General features: G+C 37.6%; 1 protein-coding gene across 1 annotated transcript in view; it reads right to left on the reverse strand.

Moving 5' to 3' along the window:
• Positions 1 to 27,040, reverse strand: part of CUBN (cubilin) — a 153,060-nt gene that overhangs the window by 66,795 nt on the left and 59,225 nt on the right. The window contains 5 exon segments of the mRNA XM_087917141.1: positions 11,209 to 11,281; positions 11,283 to 11,331; positions 12,078 to 12,144; positions 24,413 to 24,537; positions 25,940 to 26,099. Of these exon segments, the coding sequence (XP_087773267.1) occupies positions 11,209 to 11,281; positions 11,283 to 11,331; positions 12,078 to 12,144; positions 24,413 to 24,537; positions 25,940 to 26,099 (474 nt within the window).

Genomic DNA, 27,040 nt, shown 5'->3' on the forward strand with positions numbered 1-27,040 from the left:
ACTTTCTTTTCTTTTACTCTCCTGTTGGAAACCTATATTTCGATCATTTTTACTGCAGACTGGTATTTTCATCATCTCTTCCATGAAGAAAAAGACAAAGAGGCAGCGTGCATATTCTGAATCTCAGACATTGCTACTGATGAAAAGCTCAGTTGACAGATTCCTAAAAGACAAATAGCTACTTGCCAAAGTAACCATCTTTCTCCAACATTTCATGAAAACTTCTTAAATAGATATGATTCCCTGCAAATGGAATTCACAACTAGAGAGCTCCCAGGTTTTAGATTTTTCTACCTCTAACCCTGAAAGTAGCTTTCCCTTTTTGGTTCACATGCAGTCATTTGTCCAACTTCTGCAGGCTTACGCAACAAAGGAATGAGACTTAAAAAACAAATGTCACTGATTTCATAAACAAACAATGCCAGGTGGTGGCATGGCTAATTTTTGAACTCCTGATTACTGTTAACAACATGGGCACAAAAGCCTTTTATTTAGATTAAGATACTCATCCAAATACTAGTAAATCAACTAAAATAAAATCATGCAAAGGCAACCGTGATTCAAGTGTAAATAATGATGGTGAAAGGGTGACTTCTAATTTTGAATCTAAAAAGAGAGTGAGGAATATGCTAAGAGGTCAAAGACTGCATCCAGAGAAGCACGCAAAGCAAGTTCACACTCTTCCCAGGAAGTACTATATGAAAGCATGCAAATCCAAAATAATTATTATTTTGATTTGTCGACTGATCTGATTTTGTTGAAAGTCACATGAGTAAATAGAGCAAAATGAGGATCCAAAATGCAGCAATTCTTTCCCTCAGCCAGGTTCTCCACTGCGAAAGGCAATTGGTTGTTTTGGAAAAGACTGAATACTCCCATCCAGGACAGACTTCTTTTTATCAAACATCTTACGATTGCCAGCAAGCTTTTTATTTTAACACAAGTTTGAATTCTTCCCATTATAGGCTTTTCCCACAGGGGGAGTCAGTCCCTTAATAATTCATCTTGGAAATAGGAGTTCTTCTATTTTAAAATTTAATTGAGGTAACATAAAAGTTAATAACTGCAAGGTTGTTCTATCACCACCATCCTTGAGCAGAGATAGCCTGAATAAGCCACCTGGATCTCCCATGGCAAGTCAGTTTTAATAGAATAACAGAGTTGGAAGAGTCTTTGGAGGTCTTCTAGTCCAACCCCTGTTTAGGCAGAAGAGACTATTCCATTCTGGACAAAGGATTGTCCAATCTCTTCTTGAAAATTCCAGTGATGAAGTTTTTTGATAATCCTTCAAGGACCAACTTGACTAACTTATTCAGTATTCTATCAGATAGTGAACAGGTGAGTCTTACAAAATTTGGTATTACAAAAATATTAGTTAACCTGAGGGAACTATTAGAAACCACCTCTAATAAAGTTGGTCATCTCCACTGTCCAAGAAAATGATGCCTGCTTTGAGATACCATCCCCCTAATTCAAAATGGAATACAGTGATGGAATATAAAAACAAAGGAGCCTTTGGAATAGTTTCCATCTTACCTCCTCTGCTCCCTGATAAAATAACACACCATATAGAAAATGTAAGTAAAAGAAATAAAATAGAGGTTGATAAATAAAAATAAATAAATAAAATAAATAAAACCAGGATGATTAGGGGACTGGAGACTAAAACATATGAAGAACAGTTACAGGAACTGGGCATGGCTAGTCTAGTGAAGAGAAGGACCAGAGAGACATGATACAGTCGTCCAGTATTTTAGGGGCTGCCACAGAGAGGAAGCGGTCAACCTGTTTTCTCAAAGCACCTGAAGGCCAGACAAGGAATAAGGGATGGAAACTGAACAAGGAGAGATTTAACCTGGAAATAAGGAGAAACTTTCTGACAGTGAGAACAATCAACCAATGGAACAGCTTGCCCTCGGAAGTTGTGGGAGCGCCATCACTGGAGGATTTCAAGAACAGATTGGACTGCCATTCATCAGAAATGGGGTAGGGTCTCCTGCTCGGGTGGGGGGTTGGACTAGATGGCCTACAAGGTCCCTTACAACTCTGTTAATCTGAATAAATAAAAAAAGCAAGATGTTGCTGCAGATCATGTTGAGCTACTAACTGATGATTGTCTTGAAATAGAACTGAGTTATAAGGAAGCCTTCTTACTAAGTTCAATTTAAAAATAGATACAAGCTCTAAATCAACAACTAGGCCACAGCTGATCATAGCATTTCAAAATGGTCTAAGGAGAGAATCTGAGGCATAACATTCATCATTATATAGCAGTAAGCTATCCCTCCTAGACATTGACACTATTCTGGATTGCCAACCTGCAAAAGTACCGCACCCAAATTGCTGCTCATAACAAAAGACATAACAAAAGACAACATCAAGGCAGTGGTGAAGATAAACAAATTTCAAACAAGTATGGCGTTGTTATTGTTTTGACACTGAAGGATTTGGATCACTGAATGACTGAAAAATTCATGTGTTTCAACCTAAACACAACATCCTTCCTGTTATCCCCAGTAATATTAAGCACAAGAAGCCTGTCCAGTTATTTTCTTAGAATTTTGCTTTCTGGAAGAATAGTCACAGATGAAAACCTGGTGGAATTCCTCTCTAATGTTGATTTCATAGCATTTCAAGAAGCCTGATTGATAACAGACAGAGGAAAATATTTATTTACCAGGCTTTAGATCCTGGACGATTCCTGCAAGAAAATAGAAGACTAATAAAAGGTGGGCTTCAGGAGATCTGCCTACACTTGCCAAGAATGGCAAGCACAGCAATTAGTCCTTGGAGATGATCTCCCCATTATTTAGGTCTCCATTTTGCAAATTCTCTGAAACAGTTTTACTGAACTGATAAAATATACCACACACATCTCCACATTTTCCCCTAATATTAATGAATCTAGAAAACATAGTGTTAAAGATAAATTCAAAATAAAGCTATTATAACAGAAACCTATTAATAACTCATCTTGAAAATAAGAGTGCTTTTACTTTAAAGTTTAATTGTAGGAACATAAAAGTTGGTAAGTCTAAGGATGTTCTATCACCACAGTCCTTGAGCAGAAATTGCCTGAATAAACTACCTGGACCTCCCACAGCAAGTCAGTTTGCTGAAGAACTCTTTGAGATAGACATGATTAATTCATTCAGCACCTTGTCAGATATTGAACATTGCAGAATGTTTGATAATCTGGGAGAGCAACAACATATAGAGCTGCTCACCCCAGTGGCCAAGAAAACAATGCTTATTTGAGAAACAATCTCCTGGTTCATCCCCTAGACAATATGGAATTTGGACCTGAGAGAGAACAACAAAGTGCCTTGGTGGAGGTGCTCTCTAATTTTGAATTCATAGTACTCCAATAGACCTGGTTGACTAAGATGAGGAAAAGATTCATTTAGATCCTGGACTATTCTGCAAGAAAATATAATACTAAAAGGTGGATTGACAGCACTTCCCAGGCAGAGCTGGGTCTCATCTTGTTTTGTATCAGACAAGCAGGAACTAGAAAGGGGGAAATTATTAATTTAAATTGAAAAGACTATAAAACTTTTAAAAAATATGTAATAAAACCTAAAAACTAGTCCAATGGAACACTGGTGGCAAGGATATGCCTGATCATAAAGTCATTCTGTGTGCATATCATTACCAAGGTCCACTGTATAAGATGGATAGTTTGAATATCCATCAAACTATCCATCTTTTACAGTACCACATCCATAATGAATGCCTTGTGCAGATATTCAGTAATGATGCAGCACATATCACCAAGCGTCCTATCCACCTGTGTAGCGTGTCTGCATTTGCGCATAATGGGGCAGGCATACTCTCTGCTAAATAGCACAAAGCAAGGACAGCTATTTGTAGAGTAATTAAGTGGGCACCCCAGTAGTTCCAGTTAGATACTTACGCATAGATATCTGGGTGGCAAGGCAGGAGTTTACTCTTCCAAGAAAGAGTAAACCTCTGGTCCTGATGACTGACCCAGATTAGAATTTGTAACATTATTCTGCGACACATATATTTGTCTTCATTTGTGTGTAAAATGATTGTCTATTATAGAATTCTGTAATCTGAATCCAGTTTGTTCCTTCAGTAAGATTTTTTCTCCATTTAACCAGTTTTCTATTTTGCTTAAAAGATGTTTTGTGTGCATTTTAGCCAAAATTCCAATAAAGTTTATCAACCTATACTTTTGGATGTAACATTCATCACCCTTTTTATGCAGGGGAAATGTAATAGTAACTTCCAATCCACCTAAAATTTAACCTGTATTGTTTATATGGATGAACAGTCCTGATAGCCATGGATACCCAAGGTCAGCCAGTTGACTTTCATGGCTAAAATAGAATTATTTATAGATAGAATGGAATTCTTTATTGGCCAAGTGTGATTGGACACACAAAGAATTTGTCTTGGTGCAAATGCTCTCAGTGTACATAAAAGAAAAGATACATTCATCAAGAGTCAATAATGAATTGGGACTAGAACTCACAATCACCTGATTTTTACCCTGTTGCCTTAACTACTAGACCCTCAATAATTTTCTTCTGTATAAACAGTCAGAGTCAAACCAATTTTAACTTATACTGAAAATATTCAGGCCAAAAATAGTGCCAATGTTGACCTATAGTGCAGAACAGTGGGGCCTTAACTGGGGTGGGATTCAAATTTTTTAACAACCGGTTCTGTGGGTGTGGCTTAGTTGGTGGGTGTGGCTTGATGGTCATGTGATTGGCTGGGCATGGCCAACTCAATATCACTCACATTGAGGCATGCATCTTGTTGCCTGGTCACTCATGACTGTGGGGATACTGCAACAGTGTGAAAAACTGTCATAAGTCACTTATTTCAGTGCCATTGTAACTTTGAATGCTCACTCCACACAAGCAAAGTAACAACAAAGGAGGGGAAAAAAACTCCAGAGACATTCCTGAGACAGGAAGTCTAGTCCTGCCAAGAATGTAATAAGGCTTAAAGGAGAGGCAGTTTCTGTAAGCAACACCAGAACGTTTCCTTCCTGCTTTCCTTACAGGATTAGGCCAGTAATTTCTTCTAACACCCGGTTCTCTGAACTGCTTAGAATGTTAACAACCGGTTCTAGAGAATCGGTGCAAACTGGTAGAATCCCACTCCTGGCCTTAACAAAGCTATCCTACTTGAACAAGTTCAGACCTGCTCTTTAAGATTCATAATGGGAGTTGATTAGAACACATCTGCCTCACATCTGCAATTTTAGCAGAAACAGGGAACCATTCCTAGCAAAGTCATTTAATACATAAAGTTTTCACATGCTAGCAGACTGCAAGACTTCCCAAAAGATGCTTAGCAGAACAGATATATGTGGCTCAGTCCTGGAGAAGCCAACTTACCAAAATTATTTCCCAACATGGGTTTTTCTACACTGTATTTATTCTCAACTCCTCTCAGGCAAGAACATTTTTTAAAAAGAGTTCTAGACATCATGCTCAAACTGACTTGGAGTTATTAGCAAAAATAAACCTTAAAGTTGGTTAGAAATAAGAACAAAACAAGAAAAAATTTGGAATTTATGCTAAGGCGCAACAATTAGATAAAATCCTATTAGGTCCAGATAAAAAAAAATAACTAAATTTTATAATTATTTATTAGAGATGGAATTAGAAGAGGAAGTAGTCAAAGGCAACATGATAGCTTGGAGTAGAAACATAGGATGTAGCATTACATTATTAGAATAGGAAAAGGTCTGGACAAGGAATAATAAAATTACAAAATCAGCAACATATAAAGAAAATGCCTATAAAATGTTTTATAGATGGCATCTCTCACCCTTGAGAATAGCGAAAATGTCTCCTAACATGAATCCAAATTGCTGGAAATGTAAAAAGAAACACGGAACATTCTTTCACATGTGGTGGTCCCGCACTGAAGCCCTGGCATAGAATAAAAAAAATGGTTAGAGGAAATAATGATGGAGCAAATTGAATTAAAACCAGAATTCTTCTTATTGGGATATTTAATAGACAAATTTCTAAAAAAGTCAAATATATAATACTGCACATTCTTACTGCAGCCAGAATAACCTTTGCACAGTGTTGGAAACAAGCAGAGGAATAGGTCATTCAGAAGATAACAGCCTGTGCAGAGATGGATAAGTTAACCTTAACACTTAAGGAAAAAGAAACATCAGAATATTATAGAAGCTGGGAATGCTGGTATGACTGGATAGAACAAAAATAGAAAATATATTAGGTAACAATGTAAAATGTAAAAGAGGTGGTAATTATATATTCGCAATAAGATGTATTTGTAAATATATCACCAATACTGATAACAAACAAGGAACCATAGACTGTCGATAATAGAATTGCTAGTTTTTAATCATTTTTTCCTTTTTCCTTTTTTTTTTCCTGTGTTGTGTATGTGTTTGTTTGACATTTTAGTTGTTTAATCAATAAAGTTTTTTTTAAAAAAGGAATAAGAACAAAACTATTTTCCAATCTGAAAAATACCTCGCAAAGAGTTTATTATAATTTTTAAGAAAGGCCTGCTCTATAGCAGGATTTGTTTTGCTTGATTTCATGGCCAAATATGAATGCTTCCTCCATTTGCCATATCACAAGAATATTTACATATGCAGTATCTCAGCCATTGAAAATATTGGTCATGTCCATGGTAGAGGTGGTATTCAGCAGGTTCTCACCAGTTCTGGAGAAGCAGTAGCAGAAATTTTGAGTGGTTTGGAGAACTGGTGAATATATTGATCATGTCCATGGCAGAGGTGGTATTCAGCAGGTTCTCACCAGTTCTGGAGAACCTTAAGTAGTGCTGAGAACCAGTAGCTGAAACTTTGAGTAGTTCGGAGAACCGGTAGCAGAAATTTTGAGTAGTTCGGAATACCACCTCTGTTTGGCCCTGCCACCATCTAGTCTCTGCCTTCCAAGTCCCAGTTGATCAGCTGGGTCTTCTTTTGTTGCCCTGCACAGGAGAACGGAGCTGGAAAGCAGGTTACTGGGGTGGGGAGGGAATGGGATTTTATAGTATCCTTCCCCTAGAGTGGGATGGGAATGGAGATTTTACAGTATCCTTCCCCTGCCATGCCCACAAGCCACACCCACCAAGCCAAACCACACCACAGAACTGGTAGTAAAATTTTTTGAATCCCACCACTGGTCCATGCCCATTTTCCAGCTTGCTTTTCATTTGTTTAGTGCTCCAGCCAGTTTCACAACTGTCCTTTGTATGATTCAAATTTGGGCAGTTATTTCAAAAGACAAGCATCTCAAGAGTGGTTTGGAAGTCCTCTCTGTTCTCTGCATGCCAGTTCAGCTAATCAGTTCCTTTCATAAAGACAGGAACAGAAACAAGGCCAAAATGTTTCTGTAACTTTTTTTTTTTTGAAGTGAATTTTGGCTGTAAGTGGAAAAGCCAATTGTTACCACATGAATCTATTTTTTTTAAAAAAAGCTCCACAGTATAAAAAGGAAGCTGGAATATCTTTCAGGGTGTGGTCCATGCATAAGCGTCATATGCCCAAATCAAATGAAAAAGTGTTCAGCTGGTTGCAAAGGATCCAGAGGAGACCCATAAAGCCTGAGGGTTTTATCTGTTTTTGCCATTTGCTTCTGGTTTGTTAGCATCCCTTTTGCAGCAGCTGAGCCAACAATTCAGTGTTATGATCAACTAAAAAGGCTGCATTATGTGGCTGGCCATCCTCACAACACATGTTTTAGCAAAGAGGATGGAGCCCTTCTGAGATGAGAAGGCTCTCTTTCCTTCCTCAGAGAAAATAAGAGGGTTTAGGAGAAGCAAATACAAGGTTTCATTGTTTTCCAGCATTGCAGTCTCATCAGATCTGCTTTGAAGACATAAAATAAATGAATGCATTTAACAGGGTGTGTTGCAAAAAGATGCCTCTAATTTCTAAATGGCATTGTCATCTTGATATTGCAGCAATGAACATTGTGAAATAGCAGAGGGTTGAAACTGTCGTCAAGCAATCACATAAAAGCAATTGTGACAGATATCACAGATTTCACACTGTCAGTAAAATTGGTGTGCAAGGGCACCTTGGTGGATTTGCACTTGCAGGAGTATTGTGTTTGTGGGAATTTTTTCTGGACTAAACTCCTAGATGCTGTTATCTTGAAAGCCTCTTACTGTGAAATGTGCTGTTCATAACTGCCCAATTCAGCAAGAAGCCCACAAATGACACAACTGCTGGTTGGGGAAATTATTTGGAAATCTTAACCATAGATTCATGAACCCCACAACACTAAGCAATTGAAACAGATCTTTCGTTCTAGATTTTTAAAAATCTTACAAAAGCACTGTAAGTTTTTGTACTGCCCAAATTTATGGTGCTTCTAATGTATCAGGATTTTCTGCACCTATTTTCAACTTGCTATAGGATTTTTCATTTCACTTCTTAGGTTTTTGTTCTCAATCATTTTGGGTCCATATTAATGGACCCTATGCTAGTTAATAGGCTGTATGTTTTATACATGTTGTGATCATATAGCACATGATAGGAATTATCTCTCTTAATAATACCAATCTATATGAATCAATACAGTCAGTTTTCGACTTACAACAGTTCATTTAGTGATGGTTCAAAGTTACAATAGTACTGAAAATGTGACTTTTCACACTTACAACTATTGCAGTATCCCCATAGTCAAAATTCAGACGCTTGGCAACTGACTCATATCCTTCTCACATTTCATATTACCTACTCTTATTGGTATCTTATGACTATCACTTGTTGGTTGTATCTTATTACATGATTGCATCTTATGATTTATGATTTATCACTATTTTGCTTACTTATGTATACTGAGAACTTATATACCAGAGGAAACTTTATTATGTGCCCAATGGAACTTGGAAAATAAAGAATGTTCTGCTCTTCTCTGCTTTATTCTATTCTTTTGACAAAGTCAATGGGAAAAACCAGTGGTGGGATTCAAAATCTTTTACTACCGGTTCTGTGGGTGAGGCTTGGTGGGCGTGGCCATGTGACTGGGTGGGCATGGCTTTTTTTGCAGCCCCCAACCATTTTTGGGAGCTTCCTAGCTTCAGAGGAGCCTCTGGGGGGGGGGGACGTTTTTGCTCCCCTAAAGCTCCTCTAAGGCTCAGGAAGAAAAGGAACAGAGCATGGGAGGGACATGCAGCACCCCTCCAAGCTCCATTTTGGGAGCTTCCTAGCCTCAGAAGAGACTTGGAGGGGGGGATTTTTACTCCCCTAAAGCTCCTCTAGGGCTCTGGAAGCCAAAAAAGGAGGAGGGGCTGAGCTCCTCCCTCCATTTTTTTGCCTTCCTGGGTGTCAGCAAGGGGAATCCCGGCACAGCTGATGGTATCTACAGCTGATTGTCGGGAGGGAAAAAAAGAGAAAGAAATACCTTAGGTGAATGTCAGGCAAGTGGGTGGGGTGAGCGAGCATCAGGAAGGAGGGCGACCTGTGGGGTGTGTGGCTAGCCAGAATTTACTACCAGTTCGGCGACCCACACCAAATTCTTGCTACCGGCTTGCCTGATCCGGTGCGAACCAGCTGAATACCACCACTGGGAAAAACAGATTTACTTAACAACCATGTTACTAATTTAACAACTGTAGTGATTCACTTAACAACCATGGCAAGAAAGGCCACAAAATGGGATATTTAACAACTGTCTTGCTTAGCAACAGAAATTTTGGGCTCAATTGTCTTCATAAGTCGAGGATTATTGTAGTCTATTGTAGTATTATTGAGGCCTGTAGCAGGCCTCATAGCAAGCCTGCTTCCTTTTTCTGATTCAAGATATCCTGATCATCATTTCTCCAAATATTGAGTAGATAGATAAGCAAATATATTTTGAGATATGAGACTAAGAACCTTGGATTCAAAGTGGCTGGTTTTGTACATCGTGATTACAAATAAGCCGTTGTATTTTTGATGATGGTTTGCTGAAAAACCCAACATAGTATTGAGGTTTGCTCAGTAAAAGAGCACTGCACACCAGAACAACTAGACACAAGGACAGTTTTTTCCCAAATGCCATCACTCTGCTAAACAAATAATTTCCTCAACACTGTCCAACTATTTACAAAGTCTGCACTACTATTACTATTAATCTTCTCATCACTCCTTATCACTCATCCCCTCCCACTTGTGACTGTATGACTGTAACTTTGTCACTTGTATCCTTACGATTTATATTGACTGTTCCTAGTATGATTTGATTGCTTATTGTACCCTATGACTATCATTAAGTGTTGCACCTTATGATTCTTGACTCTTGACGAATGAATCTTTTCATTTATGTACACTGGGAGCATTTGCATCAAGACAAATTCCTTGTGTGTCCAATTACACTTGGCCAATAAAGAATTCTATTCTAAACAAGGAAACCCCATTAAAATGAAAATGTCTGGATCTTGGGAGCAGGTGATTGATGTAAATGAATTTTAAAAAAATTAGGTACAAAAGTAGGAATTAATGTTAATACTTGCATTAACATAATTTAGTTCAATTTAAGGTTGCAAAATATTATTATGAAATCATGTAACTTTGGTGCAGGAAAACATGAACAATATAAGATGAACTACAATGTACAGGTATTAGCTGTTATGACCATTACACATATCTATACATAAGTCATGTCAAATCAAGGAAAATAATCCCAGAAATGTTATTGCATTTGATATTTAACCTTATGTGTCAATATAGAGCTCTCTAAAATCTTTTGCTTGGTCTTGGACAAGAATGAAAAAGTGGCAGAATGCCACAACCAAGCATTGCACAATGGAAAAGAACGATAGGTATTATTATTTGGAAAAATCTCACGATCTATAAACTCTGGAGTCCTGAAATGACATTACAACAAGAAATACATTTATGGTGGGAATCAAAAGTGAAGTGTGAGTTCAGCAGGGGAAGTGTAGAAAAATGTCAAGATAGTAGCTATCGAGAACTCTCTGATGCTGATTGTACCAACTTTTTTTTACTTTCTCTATAAATTCTGTTGAGTGAGCCAGGTCGTGGCCCCAAAATTAAAACCATTAAATAGTTATAACATTAATCATATATCTGAACCCATGGGCAACTTTTTAAAACAAAAATGTATACAGAATATAAAACTAATACTGAACTAAAACAATACAAACAAAGCATTTTTTTTAATACCATGGCCATTCAAGACCTACAGTTCTTGTTGATTATCATATTGAAAGAAAAGCACTTACTTCCAGAACATTATGGTTGCAACTTGAACTATATTCCACACCAAATTCCATAATAGTCCATTGAACGCTGCTATGCTGTGTAAATATACCAGTAACATTCCCTATTTTGTGGGTTCCTATCTCCTTACTTTACTATATTTTCAGTGAGTCATTATTAATGCCCGTCTGCTGTTTTTTTTTTACACAAGAAGGAAAAATATTTTGACTGTATTTATTTCAAAGATGGTTTCTTGAGAGACAAACTTTTTTTAAAATTCAAACGTTTAAAGAAATGCTTGAGATTCATGCTCTACTAACAAATGTCCAAAGCTGATTCATTAAGCAGGCATGAATCATTGACTCAGTCTGGAAAAGCATAGAGAAGAGTTCCTGGGAGGACATGACTTATTCCCAATTTTTAATGAATGAGATATGATATGAGACCGAATGACTTAGGTTATGTCGTTTTCACAATATACAGCTGTTCTTCAAGAAATATGCATGGTTTATGCAAATCCATGCCTAAAACTCCAATCCATGTTTTAGCACTGCCTTTTCCAGCATGACATTCTTCAGATATGTGCAATTAGAATTCCTATCTTCCCCAGTCAGAGTAGGAGATGATGAGGAACTATAAAACAGTACATAACTGGGACCAGTTTTGGGACAGCTGGCTTATGCAAAAAATGTATACATTTATTTAAGCGTTTTCCTCCCAATTACACCCTCTTTATTTGTTTTATGGCAACACACATAATAATACCTTCTCCTTTTATTTTCCCCATAACAACAAACCTTTGAGGCAATTTGGGCTGAGAAAGACTGACCTGACTTTTATGCCTAAAGTGGAACTAGAATTCAGTCTCCTTGTTTCTAGGCTTAATCTTAACTTCTACATTCAATTGGCTCTGCTAGTGTTTTATTGTTATCTTCTTTGACTTTCATGCTGTATTGGTCCTAGAGTTTAACACATCAGCATTTAATATTTCAAAAAAGAAAGTTTTTAAAATGGATTTGCTTTTCAGCAGCTAACATATATCAAATATAAAGTCAAAGGTTAGCATATAATAAAAAAATATAACACATAATAAGAAATCTAAGTTTTCTCCAGGATAAATGATATTCAAGTTTTGAGTTCTTTTTTCTTCTTTTTCACAATTGTAAATAAAAGTTTGAAAGTTTCTTTTTTGTTGTTGTTTCTTCACCCCCAATGAAAGAATAACATTGGATGTCTTCCAACCCCCTGCTCCAACAGGATACCCTATATAATTTCAGACAAATGGTTGTCCAGATTCTTTTTAAAAAGAGAATGAACAACCATTTATCCAGACACTTTTAAAAATGCTAGAAGAAACAGTTGGGATTCACAGTTTAGGCAAGTGACTATAGCGACTCCCTTAGACCAGGGAAATGCTGTGGACATAGTATATCTGGGCTTCAATAAGTCATTTATCAAAATAGACCACAGAACAATTAACCAATGGATGGCTTGCCTTCAGAAATTGTGGGTGCTGCATTACTGGTGGTTTTTAAGAAGAGATATTTCTGAAAAGGTATGGGACATCTTGCTTGAGTAGAGGATTGGACTAAAAGACTTTTAATGTCCCTTCCAACTCTATTATGCTGTATTCTTATGTGTCTCTCAGCAGGATACCTCTTTGAAATGTAGAGTGGATACACGTCCAAATTTGTGGGGTTTGGAAAAGTCAACTAAAACAATTCAAGTTCAAAAATGGGCTAGATTCATCCAGGAGCTTCAGAGGAAAAAATTCCCAAAGCACTTTCTATCCAGTCCTAGGTACCCCTCCTTCTTGGCCCCATGTCCAAGATTGGAATTGATTTAGGAAAGGGATTTTCAAAGTTGGGTTGAATATATTTTCCCTTATTTTTTAAATCTAGTCACAGGTCCCAGTTCCAGGAACTGTGGGTTGCCTGAAGAGCAGTTAGTACAATACATCTCATTAATGTGAATTTAGTGACTAAGGGAGGCTGCTGAACAATGGAGAATTGTTGATAGCTACCCTTTTCCTCCTCAAAACTACCACAACTCTCCATGAATTGGCTTATATTAAAAAATGCAGTACTTGCAAATGAAATTTTAGATGCATCCAGTACATCTGGAGAATGAGGAAGAGAAACAGATGCCTTCTCCACAGGGGAAGCAAGCTTGCAGACATCTGGAGATCAATTTTCAGTAGAATACAATCAAATACAAATGTTGGGTGTAAAAATAAGAATTTGCTTTTCATAGAACTTGAGAGTTATTAAAAGAAGAAAGTTACTGAAACTAAATCACAGCAGTTTGTATAGCATTAGCTATATTTAATGTGGAGCTTTTATGTTTCTGTTATTTGTACTAGCAAAACTAATTTCCTTGTAATTATTCTAATTATTTACTACATTTTGTTAGCATTTGAAGTGTTTAAAACTTCACTTCAAAGATATGTCCTTACCCAATAACAATTCACATATCCTTTCTGCCTTAATAATACTGATTTTTAAAAACCATTCTGGCATCAATATTCTATCTATAAACTTACCCTGTTCATAAACACTTAAAGCACTTTATTTGTATTGTGAAAAAAACACTGTTGTGATATAGAGATGTGCAATAGTTCATTTAATAGTTTGTGTTAACAATAATATATTTGAATATGTTGGAGGTCTTTAAGGAAAACTATAAAAACATTTACTACTCTTCTTAACTCTTTTTTAACATGCAAAGTGATTGGATTGACTTTCTTAATTAAAATAGTTGCTAAACTAAAAATTTTTATTATTCTTTTCATTTTGTAAAATCAAAGTTCCCTCTGGTTCTGAAGTTTTTTAAAAAAATTGCTAGTTTTATACTATACGTTTGATAAAATACTACTCTGCTCATGTACCCTTTCAAAAGAGTATATTCTCTCATTTTTGCTTTGGCTTCTTTTTTTTAAAACAAGATTCAGGATAGCGGTCTCTGCAAAATCTATGGATGTTTCCATCACTGATTCCATTTGCATCAAGAATCTTAAATTTGGGCATAATTTTTCCTTGGTTCTTATCTTGAAAAGGTGATTTGTAGCTCCTTATAATGTCTCTTGTGCTATGCATTACCTACATGAAGCAACTTCTCCTCATGCAGAATTGAGAAAGAATATCATTATGTATACTCCATCTTTTGTTGGTAGCTAATTAAAATTATCGCAGTCACATGATATAAATATACTCCATTGCATATTATCTGAGAACAGCAGTTCTCATAGTATGGTATGGGAAGCCCTGGAGTCAAAAACCATTTCAGGTGGTTCATGAAGTCAAATATTTTAAAATATTTAATTTTTAATACTGTATAGTAGATATTGATAGATATAACCCACATAAATCAAAATTCTCTGAGATCCTTAGTCATTTTTAAGTATGTAAAAAGGTCTTGAGACCAGAATGTTTGACAACTGCTTGCTGCAAAATGTATCACTGTTTTACTTCATGCCAACCATTTTGCCTACAATCCTACACCATTTTTATCAGGTGTAAATTTGTTTCTTTGTTCAAGTCACTAATCAATAAAATTCATGATGAAATTCTACTTGGGGTAAACATACGTAAAGGCCTTTATTCTCCTATATGAACTTACATGCAGTTTAAACTTATTTCATTGGTCATATTATCATATATCCTACTAGAAATAAACTCGGTTGATGGGAATATGAAAATAGACTTTTGGTGATAGCGCTCAGCTGTTGCAATTTGTCTGGAAAGCATCAAATAAACCTTCATGATGCAGTGGTTAGAATGCAGTACTGCAGGGCTAACTCGCTGCTCACTCCAGGAGTTCGATTCATTTCCTGTTTATTACAAAGACTAGCATAAGGATGCCCCTGAAATTTATCTGTATCTACCATGGAAGCCCAGCAGCATTTAAATGAATATTCACTGCAAAACATAAATGTTTGGATCTTGGAACTTATGCAGCATCTCTCAACAAACTACATTTTTTTTGTGGCTTAATTCCATAGGAAACCACTGTGAATATTCTGGCAGCAATGCACTGCACTTCTGGGAAAGAACTGGGAATGTTTCAGTGTAAATATAGGCATTTCTATCCAAACGTCCTCCATTGACTCCATCCTTTTAGCAAGAAAATGGGGTTTACTGATATTTGAAATAGGTGGGTGGAAAAATTGTGACATATAATTGCAGCAAATTGTGTTTGGCAAGTCTTGTGTGCTAACCCTTCAGATTATAGGGAAGTTTTTTTTCTCAGATGAAATAAGATCCCAATTTTATTGAAATATATTTTTAAAGATTATCATTAATTTTTTTAAAAAAATAAAAGTTAATGGAATGAACTGATAAAACGAAATGCTTCAAGCTATGATTCTGAAGATTAATGAATAAATGTGTGTAATTGTGCACATGTATTTCTGCTACTCTTGATGCTTTCTGTTGCACGATTTCCCATCAAGCTAAAACTTCTCTGGAAGTTCATGCTTTGCAATCTTTAAACTCAAAAAAAAAATTGCCATGTCGAGATCATGGTAATGAAAGTGTCATGAAGCCCTGCCTACTTTGTATACGTGTCAGAGACAGGGTTTATTTACACTTTGTGTACACTTAAGAGTATAATTACACACGATTGCCATTTTGATCTTTTTAACTTTGGATCTGCTATTCCTGATGCCTTCCTTCATATTTAATTGACATATGAAAAACCATTAAAATATTGTGAAGGCTGGAATAGGCAAGACAACAAATAAATGGTTTTTGCTCTGGGTTCAAATACTAGAGGCATACATATACAATGATGTTTAGCTTTTGAAGAGACCACTTTTCAGCTTATTGCAGTTGTTTGTGTCTTTAGCAAAATTACTTATCTACCTTTATCTACCTTTTATCTTTGAATCTCCTACGGTTATTGAGTTTGGAATGGGACAATTGGCTGCACAACTGCCCAACCCAGGTCAATGAAAGGCCAATGCGTCCTGGAAGGCTCCGTTAGCCTAACTCATCTTTGGAACTGCAGTGGTCATAAGAAGCTGGCTGGGTCAACTCAGGGCAGTTCAGGGAAATAGAAAAAGTGAGAAATCGAGAAAGTGGCTTGAGAAACAGCGCTAGCCTGTCACTGGCATTATCTCCCTCCCCTTATCCAGGCTGTTTGTGTGGATTGCAAATTTAAGATTTTTGTTGCTTGGAATGATGTGCCCAGGGTATCATCCTTGGTGATACGTGTCCTGTGGAAGGCATATGTCCATGGCAACACCATGTGCAATGCAGCAAGGAGCCCATTGTGTAAAATGATTGCATCTCTGTCATGTACATGGGAAAAGTGTTCCTCTCAAGGGAGCTGGTGCCTCAGTGGGAAGTGACACCAAAAGCAGATGTGGGTCTCAGCACCAGGAGCCAAGGCCAGGCTGGCCAGGTGAGAACTGCTTTTGCAAAGTCATAGTCTCCTGGTGGGGGTGGGCCTCCCTTTCATCCTCAGGGCCTGAGGCACAGCCAGATTGCCTGGAGTCTTTCCTCGAGAGGGAGAGGGAGTGAGAGCAGAAGCAGGGGTGGGATTCAAAAATCCCAACAACTGATTTGCTGTCCGGTTGCTGGGTGGGCGTGGTCATGGTCGGCAAGGCCTATTGTAATTTCCTGTTTTTCACTTCGGGTGGGCCTCCAGAGCCTGTGCGAGGCTGTTTTCGCTCTCCCAAGGGCCTGGAGGTTTCCCCCAGAACTCTGGAGGGAGAAAACAGCCTCCCCCAGGCTCTGGAGGCCCACTGGAAGCCAGAAACAGGCCCATTTTGCAGCTTCTTTTTTTCCCGGGACGGCCATTTTTCGCCCTCCTAAGGGTCTAGATGCCTTCTCCGGGCCCCTGCACTTACCTCCATTGCATGGAGACTCCTGGGAGGGGAGGAGGGGGTGGGAGGGGCTAGCCGGTGGGTTGAAATACTGTTTTGGCAAACCAGATGTAACTTTAAAATCCAGTTCACCCGAACCGGTCTGAACCAGTAGAATCCCACCCCTGAGAGCGAGGCGTGTGTGTTGCAGTGGCAGCATCTGCATCCCAGGACCTGTCCCTTGTGGCTAATTGTCCCATACAGCAAATCAGGGCAGGGCAATTTGTACCATGGTGAATCCCTTGGGGTAAAGCACAGGAGAAGATGCCTTGGTGTGTGGAAGGGGCTTCCAGGAAGGAAGGGCCACAATGAGTTAGAGGGGCTGGGATGAAGCAGCCGTGAACTGTGGCCAGGGAGGGGTAAACACAGTGGGTCGGCTGAGGTGGGGAGGCTGGGGTGAAGTGGCTGCACCAATTGTCCTAGACCCGTTTTAGTTTTAGTTTGACCGTTAATGACCGTTATTTATAAGCTGCCTGACAAGATCCTGAATCTAATGAAAGACAGGGACTCTATCCTCTGCCATCTTCTAATACCTCCACATAACATTCATGAAGATATCTCTATAATCCTTATTTCTTCTGAAATAATCTTTAAAGCAAATCAGCTTTCATCAACTTGATGTGCACTGATTAAAAAAAGGAGAATCTGTCTGAAATTATGTTGTATTTATAGCTGTATTGCTGAATAAGTAATTTAAATCCACCTTCTTCCTGCCTGGAGGCAATTAGGATGAATAAAAGAAAAAGCCATTCTGACAATTGAAATCACCCTTGGCTGCTGAAGCCATTTTCTGACAGCTAACTCCAAGATCTACTGGCAGAAACATCTGTTTGTAGAAGAGCCACATGAGGTAACGAAATCATACAATGACTTCTGGACATCATTTCAACCCTGTTTAAAGCACTCCATTTTGGGATACATGATTAGAAGCAAAGACAGAAGTGGCCTTAGAATGGAAAATTCAGCAACATTCTGAATCATTTCCCAACTGCATGTTCCAGTAGAGTCCATCGGTTTGTGGTTGTTTTGGAATGTTTTTCTCTGCATGCCCTGATCATTTCCAAAGTTGATCTCATTTTTGGTGGGCTTTCCCCCAACAGCAAGTCTGGTTTAGTTCTATTCAGATTTTGAAAAATATCCCTGTTGACAGGCTGACAGAGTTCTAAACTGCTTTACTTAGTTTCCTTCTTACGTTCCACTGAGTTTTCCCGAATGTGCCTTTTCAAGAGGCAATTGGATTTTTCTGATTTTGCTTTGAAGACATTTCACTTCTCCTCCAGTCAGAGCTGAAGAAGCTTCTTGGATGTGAATTGAAATATCTTCAAAGAAAAACCAGAAAGCTCAGTTGCCTCTTGAAAAAGCACCTTTCAAGAGCATCTTTTTTGGGGGGGACAACCATGACCTGGATGACTGAGAATCTCCATAGATATTCCATTGAGTTGGAAAGAACAGAAAGAAACAGAAAAGGAAGGGACCTAGAAATCTACTGGCTAAACCAGCCAGACCAAGAAAACCTACCATACCAGCAAAAACCAAGGCAGAAAGTGGTCACATTTAACACACTGAATCCAACAGAAGCTCCCCAAATAAAATATTGAGTACAATAAATTATTACATTCTCACAAGCAGAATCATGTTGAGTGGAAGGCTAGTTGTAAATACCATACATATATAGTTCATATATATAATACATATCCATTATTGTTTTCAGCAGGTGCTCTTAAACAGTTCCTGTCCAGTTCAGGAATAGCTCTTATTTTTGAAACAAATGGATATGAAAGACAGGAAAATGAAGCCAGATGGTAGCCTAATCATATCATGACACCATAACAAAATTTCCCTTCATAGAGGAAATGATACACACTCTGTAAAAATTAGTTAGAAAATATTTGCTCTACTGATATTTATCTGCCAAATCAGAAGGTGGGATTAGAGATATTTTTGGCTGCAGGGAGAAAGGAAGATCTGATTTTGCTGCTATTAAACAAAGAAGAGTTCTTGCCATTTGTTGCAACAAAGGAGACAAATTTTTAAAAAGTTGACACAGACACATAAGACTATAAGAAAGATATAAAGAGGGATTTGGATCTGTCAGTGAACTTTAGTTCACTTCAAAAGACTATGGGATTTGGAAAAGGTTGCAGGGCAAAATAATACTTGAGTCTAGGCAAGAAAGTTTGGGATGCGAGTCTAAAACCCCTGATGAAACTTGAGAATTGGTTTCTCTTTTAATGATTTCCAAAATTCATTTTAAGTATGACTGCTGTGTGCTTATCTATGCAAAATTGTTTAGAAATTTAAACAAATAAAAGGACCAAGAAGCTGATGACTCAGAGGTGACAGTATCTTCCTGTGGCATCTTGGCTTTTGTAAGCCAAGATGTGCAACATACTGATTTGAAAAGGTTGTGGGCACTCCAACACTGGAGGTTTCTAAGAAGAGATTGGGCAACCATTTTTATGAAATAGTGTAGGGCTTCCTGCTTGAGCGCAGGGATTGGACTAAAGGCATACTAAATTATTTTAAAAAAACCTAACCAATATTTACACTGGAAACATTTGCTCCAATAAACTCTGACTTCTTTTAAAGTAAAGTACTGTATGTATGTATGTATATCAAGTTGTATGTCAAATTACAGCAAATCTAACATTAAGCTAATCAGAGAAGTATCTATATTAGGATGGCAAGCCTATGATAGATGTGGTAAAGATAACATGCATCAATGTTTTGCATGACACACCAGCATTCACCAACAACACATCATATCTTCAACAATTTTCACAGACTGATGGAGCTATACAAATATGGAGGGTGTTCTTGCATGGTCTCTGGACCCTCTGAAAATTGCCCAAAATAGAGAAACGATTTGCAAAATGGTTTTCTTAGGCTGCAGAAACCACGGAAGAATATTCTCAGAAGACACTTCAAGACCCAGAACAATCTCTGGTAGGCCTCAGAAGCCTGTCAACAGAAAGAGAACATAGCATCAAGATAAGTGACATGAAGCAGATCCTGGGGAGCACTGAGCTATGTGGACAATCATGCTATTACTCTAAGGCTCATGGGCCTCAGGGAATGGCACAAGATATTCTTTCTGCAGTGGCATTTAAGAGTTATCAAGTATGAAGATTGTATCAAGATCACCTGACATGAAAGTATTGCTTTATACTGCACTAGTGAGGCCACACTTTGAATATTAGTGCAACAAAGATAATTTAGGGACCGGAGGCTAAACCACATGATGAACAATTGAGAAAACTAGTTATGCATAATCTAATGGAAACAAGGATTACCGTTAAAAATGATAGCTGTCTTCCAGTATTTGAGGGGCTCTTACAGAGAAAAGGGATTTGAACCAAGGGCAGGACAAGAAGTATTGGATGGAAGATCAATAAAGGGAGATGCTACCTGGAATTAAGGAGAAATTTCCTGTCAGTGAGAACTGACTTGCCTTCAGAAGTTATGGGTGCTCCTTTACTGGAGGTTTTCAGGTGAGATTGGACAGCCATTTATCAAGAATGATATATGTTTCCTGCTTGAGCAGGGTATTGGATCAGAAGACCTCCATGGTCCCTTCCAACCTTGTTATTCTATCAAATTGAGGCTTGCGCCCAGCTTCATTGGTGCTATTAAGTCTACTGTTCAGGCTCGTCTAGATCAGGAGTCCCCAAACTTGGCAACTTTAAGACCAGTGGACTTCAACTCCCAGAATTCTCCAGCCAGCTATGCTGTTGAAGTCCACAAGTCTTAAAGTTGCCAAGTTTGGAGACCGCTGGGCTAGATGGGCAAAGGGCAGGGGTGGGATTCTACAGGTTCGCACCTATTCGTTAGAACCAGTTGTTAACATTCTAAGCAGTTCGGAGAACCGGTTGTTAGAAGAAATTACTGGCCTAATCCTGTAAGGAAGGCAGGAAGGAAACATTCTGGTGTTGCTTACAGAAACAGCCTCTCCTTTAAGCCTTATTACATTCTTGGCAGGACTAGGCTTCCTGTCTCTGGAACTTCTCTGGAGTTTTTTCCCCCTCCTTTGCTGCTACTTTGGTTGTGTGGATTGACCATTCAAAGTTACAATGGCACTGAAAAAAGTGACTTATGACCATATTTCACACTTATGACTGTTGCAGCATCCCCACAGTCATGAGAGGCGAGGAGATGCGTGCCTCAATGTGAGTGATGTTGAGTTGGTCACACCCAGCCAGTCACATGACCACCAAGCCATGCCCGCCAACTAAGCCACACTCACAGAACCGGTTGTTAAAAAATTTGAATCCCACCCCTGGCAGAGGGTAGATAGAAAATAGTGTCTCTTTGTTTGGGATGTATGAGTTTGACAAACCAGCAGAGTCAAATTAGGGATTTTCTGAATTTTTGAAAATATTCACCGCCACTGATCTATGCCTTCCCATTTGGCTATCCCATCACTTCAAAATACTGTATTAAAAAGAAAAGAAAAAACAACTAAATGCCTAAAGTAATATGAGCCCCTCTTATCCCAAAAGCTGGCAGCAAGTTAAATGTATGAATGGACTTAACATTTTCCACCCCAAAATCAATGGCAAAGGGGTCCATGTAAAATCCTGAAGTGTATTTTTTGTATCTTCCCCCTACTGTTGCATTTCTAACTGAAAATTAATCTGTCTCCCATACTGTCTATTAGGTTTTAAATGGCAGTGTTTCCTAAGGAAAGCAATGGGAAAAAAAACCACTGAAGAAAACCTATCCTGCATGTTATCTTTCTATTCCTGCTAATTAATCCTGCCCCAATTTTTAAAATAGCTTTTTTAAAATACAATTTTCACGTGATTGTGATAAAATGAAAAGAGGAACAAAAGGGGAAAGAGGGAAAGAATTTCTTTAAAAGTGTACTTTGTGGCAGAAATGAATTGTGCTTATCTTATTAAATTCATGAAATCTCTCTCTCTTACACTGAATTTACTTCATGTGCAGCACAAGACACCATTTATAGAACTTTTAAAACAACAGCACTTCCTGAAATAGTTAAGTACTCCTGGAGTGTTCAGTGATCACACAATCATTTCATACATAGCAAAAAAAGCTGTGTATACATATCCTATCTAGACATATAGACTTCCTTTCCTGCAGAATAATTTCTTAATCAATATGTTCTAATGATTTTGTAGGGTTTCTTTTTTATAAGTGTAGAGCAGCATTTCACAATCTCAGCAGATTTATGATGCTGGCTGGGAAATTTTGTGAGTTGAAGTTCATGCATAAGTGTCCATGAAGAAAAATGCAGAGATAACCCTGAATAAGAGTTGGAAGAAAAAACTGAAGCAAAATTAAAGGCAATTTTGTTTTGGAAAAAAAAAAGGGAGTATAAGAAAGACACTTAAAGTAATTATGACCTGACCTTTTTTGGTTTAAGAGGGAGCAGAAGGAAACTGGCTGTCATTAAATCCTACAAAAAAGTAGCATTCCTGTTAATGCTGAGAATCATGAAGAATCAAAAGCAAATATTGAATCTAAGCAAAGGAGCAAAGTTTAGCTAAAAGACCAATGCCTGCACAGATTTTTAAGACTACGGTGAAAATGGGTCAGCTAAAAAAATATGTGATAGATTAAGAAAAAAAACAGAAGCAAAAATACAAACATGTAAAGGTAACCAAACAGCATTGCTAAAAGCAAGAATTGTTTTTCTTTTTCTTTTTGAAGGAAAGAACAATTACAACTCCAAAAAATATTCATAAAGTGTTATGTCAGCTATGAGCAGCAAAAATTTAGGCATTGATACATTTGTGAACCTTTCATGTGCCAGAAAAATATTATTTCTCCCACAAGGCACTAATACAATCAATCAGCATTGTACAAATGATGACAAGAAAGCCTAAGAGGAATTTGAAGAGCAAAATGCCTGTAGATTTTGAAAGCTCCTTTCTTTTCACCTGCACATTCCTTTCCCTTCTTGGTGGGAATTTTACAGTGTCCGAATTTCATCTCATGGTCTAGACTGCTGTCAGGAGTCTGTTTCACTTTTCCTGAATACCTTGACAATATATCATCAAATCAGCTCCAAACCCTGTTTAAACCTTCCTTCAGAATAATCAATTTGTCAAATATTTTGTTATTTAAACATTATTTTAAAGTGCACATTCATGTATGCATCTCTTTCTCTCTGTCTCTGTCTGTCTGTCTGTCTGTCTGTGTGTGCATGTGCATGTAACTGATGTTACACATTAATAAAAGAGTCTAGAAACTCCTCTCTAGTTGGATGATGTCATCTCCATTAAAGAAATCAGCTTCCCGCTTTCCTTTGTATAACTCTGGGATGACATCATCTCAGAGCCCTTCACTTATCGCCTTTCCATTTTCTCCCTGCTGAGTTTCAGCAGAGCTGCTTGCTTCCCATAAACCTTCTCTTTTCAATGTTGCCAGGATCCCTTAATCCCCTCCCCCCTTACCCACCCTTTGAATACAAAATGAGTGACCCGTCTAGCCCGAAAGAGAAAGAGATGACAAATAACTGCATTCTGTAAGGCTTTCCTGGAAAGGAGTTCACTTTCAGATACTGTGTAATAATGTAATACAACAGATCAAGCCAGCCAGGGACTCGGAGGCAGTTCCAAGGTACAGCTTCAGGGAACAAATTTAATAAATGCAATGAGATTAGGCACAGAGGGGACATACAGAAATATAATTACTGTTTACATCATCTTCACATTCTCTGCAAGGATTGATTATCACCCTTCCAGAGCTCCATTGGCAAAATTACATAAATGTTTCCTAACATGCATCAAAGGCAGGTGTAAACCAGTGATAATCATCTTGATCAAACCACATTAATGCTTATTTGGCCAGGAAAGTACTCAGGCTCTAAAGGATGGTTGCAGCCTTACAAATAACTGGCAATTTCTAGGGTTCGATCTCCAAGATTGAGTTGCTGATTTTTTAAAACCTGAATAATTTAGGATCAGAGACTCCAGGATCCCAAATATGAATAAATGGTAATAGCACTTCATTGATTTAGGTTGATCTTGAAATTATTTCATCATCTTGGACCACCAAGAATTTCTTAGAACTATAGACTAGACCGAGGGCTTGAAAATAAACATCCCAGAAGAATGCAATATGAGTAACTTCCATATTATTGTAAAAATAAAACTACATAAAATCCATAGGAATTTAGGAGTCAAGTTCAAGAGAGAATTTACTTTTCCAGCTCTACATCCTGTCAAATTGCATAACAGTCTGGTTTGGAAGCATTACTGCTTCGGACAGGAAGGCAGTGGAGAGAGTGGTGAGGATGGCAGAAAAGTTTATTGGTAGTTCACTTCTTTCTATCCAGGACATAGCATATAAGCGATGCTTGACCAGAATCCACAGTATTGTCTGAGATGCTATACATCCTCTTCACGACCTTTACTTTCTGGGAGGAGCTTTGTGGTATCTGAAGCAGAATATCCAGATTCAGTCACAGTTTTGTTCCATATAGTATCAAGCTTGTGAACTCTCAAGTTTCCTCTTTCTGCTATGTATTCAAAATGGACAGTGATTAATGCATGCATGCATGTATGTATGTATGTATGTGTATGTTTATAGCATGTACATATGTGTGAAGTATGTCTATGAGTAGACATATACCTTCTTTTGAGAGCAAGCAACAGAATGTCATTTTTAATATTTTTATAATAAAAGAAATTACAATAAAGGTTAGGGGTATCTTGCCATTGGTTATAGCACCAAAATCCTTGGATTCCCTGTTTATTTTAATATTTTTAGATAGCTGGGTGATTTTCCACAGAGAATGTATCTATCATATAGATCAGTGATAATAACAACAAAATGTACATCAACGAAAGATATAATTGCTAATATTGGAATAAGTGAACAATAAACAAACCAGTCCACCCATATACAAGTACTTTTTCTGGAAACTAAAATGGAAAAAGGACATAACCCTCAACTGATAGTGAGAAGCATGGATCTGTCTCTCAGAGCAAACTTCTACATTGCAAGGAAGTATTAATTACAGCTGGGTGCAAAGTTATCAAGTTTCCAACAGCTCCAGTTTTGTTACCAGTAACAAAACTCAGATATGCTCAGATCTTAGGACAGGGCCATATTTATCATTAATACATGCTAAGCTTCTCTTGTTTGTCTATGGATATTCTCTACCGAAAATTCAAGTAGAAAGATTCTTCAGGGTTATTCCTTGTGTGTTACAATGTCAGCAGAAGAATATGGTATCCTTCCTGACAACTGACATCCTCCACCACAACCCTTCCCTTCACCAGCAACATAGCATCATGCCAATATAGTAACTCTTCAAACAGTTTTGGGCAGGAGAACATTGTACTATTAGTGTTAATATTTTGTTCCACAATGCCAACATCAACTGAAATACTTTCCACTTTACAACCAGCTGAAGTAATCATATGAGAGAAGAGCATTTCAGGTCAAAGCTATCTTGTATGACTTTTTAAAAATGTATTGGCACTCCTACTATAAATCTGTAAAAAAAGTTTATAATAATATAATGCTATGCTATGCTACACTATGCTATACTATGTTACGCTACCCTATACTGCACTAGAGTAGTTGTCACTATTAACACTACCTTTTAAATATTTTTAAATTGTAACATTGCTATAATCATTGTATTCCTAATTACAAGAGTGCACAGTTGTCTCTGGGAGAATATCACATTTTTTTCCTTACCAAAAATTGTTATGGCCAAGCCCTGTGGTAAAATTGTTAGACAAAACGATTGTGGTTAATGAAAATATAAAACAAAAATTTAAAACTCAAACAAAAAGAAAGCAACTCACACACACATATAAAAAAAACCACATTAACTTGGAGGATGGTTTCCTGCTGATTTGGGGTAGAAATCATTTCTGCCAAATTTCCAAAATATCAATATGATTTACCATTTACTTTCCATAGCATCTGAAATCCAGTAGACTCATCTATTTGATCAGAAAAAAACACCACATGAAGACTGGAATTCGTGGTAACTCCAGATGGGAGAATACTATCTCCACAAAATGTGCCAATCAAAGTGGACTGAGTATTAGGGCCATCAAAAAGCTGAAAGGAAGCAGAAAAGATTTATAGGTGAGATGCTGGTTATATTTTTTTAAATATCTGATTATAGTAAAAAGGATTATGATTAAGTATATGCTCTCTCTAAGTGGAATTTACTTGACTCCATTCTTCTACTTGATTCCATTCTTTTCATAGTATCTTCATCACTGTTTTCCCAGCCTTTCAACTATCATAAAGCAAATTTTTGCAGCAAGGAAACATTTGTCATAATGTCGGGTACCTGCTAGGGGAATTCATATTCCCACTTCAGGGAAAATGCCAGCAATGGACCTGTTGATATGAGGAGAAGAGTACATGCATTTCCCCCTCCATTTGAGTAAATGAAGGACACCAATAATATTTGCAATTACTGCAACTGTGGATTCCAAGATACATCCTCTCCAGTCAGAATAAAAATCATATCATTTCCAAGTACTTGGAAACATGGGTTGTATCCTTGAACCAATGTTCCTGTTCTGCTGTAACTTCTTGCTTGAGATTTATTTTGTTTGTGAACAGGATTGCAGTGGGAGTGATGAAAAGAAATAGAAAGAGATAGCCAAAAGAATCTGGTACTGACAATAGTTTATCTCAGAAAACACCTTCCCCTTCAAGTGTTCCTTCCCTCTATTTAATCAGTTGAGAGAAAGGCACACCTCCAATGTCACAATTTCATAAATCACTTTTCTTTTGGCAGTCCTTCTGCACAGACTATCTTTCACAAACAGCCAATAATTTCATGTTGCACAACTTCAATTTGGTCCCCAAGGGAAGACATTATTAAATTCAACTGAAAATAAGACAGCTGTAAATATTAAAAAGCTCAACAAGAGCTAAAGTGGAATGCATTTGCTGGAATTTTGCAGTGGTTAGAAAAGGAAAGGACAGCTGTGTTATCTTGGATATCTGGATGGATATTCAATCAGAAAAGTGTTTTCGGGAGA

Source organism: Pseudonaja textilis, chromosome Z, assembly GCF_049901715.1.
Source record: "Pseudonaja textilis isolate UNSWEBS1 chromosome Z, rPseTex1.2, whole genome shotgun sequence".
NCBI lineage: Eukaryota > Metazoa > Chordata > Lepidosauria > Squamata > Elapidae > Pseudonaja > Pseudonaja textilis.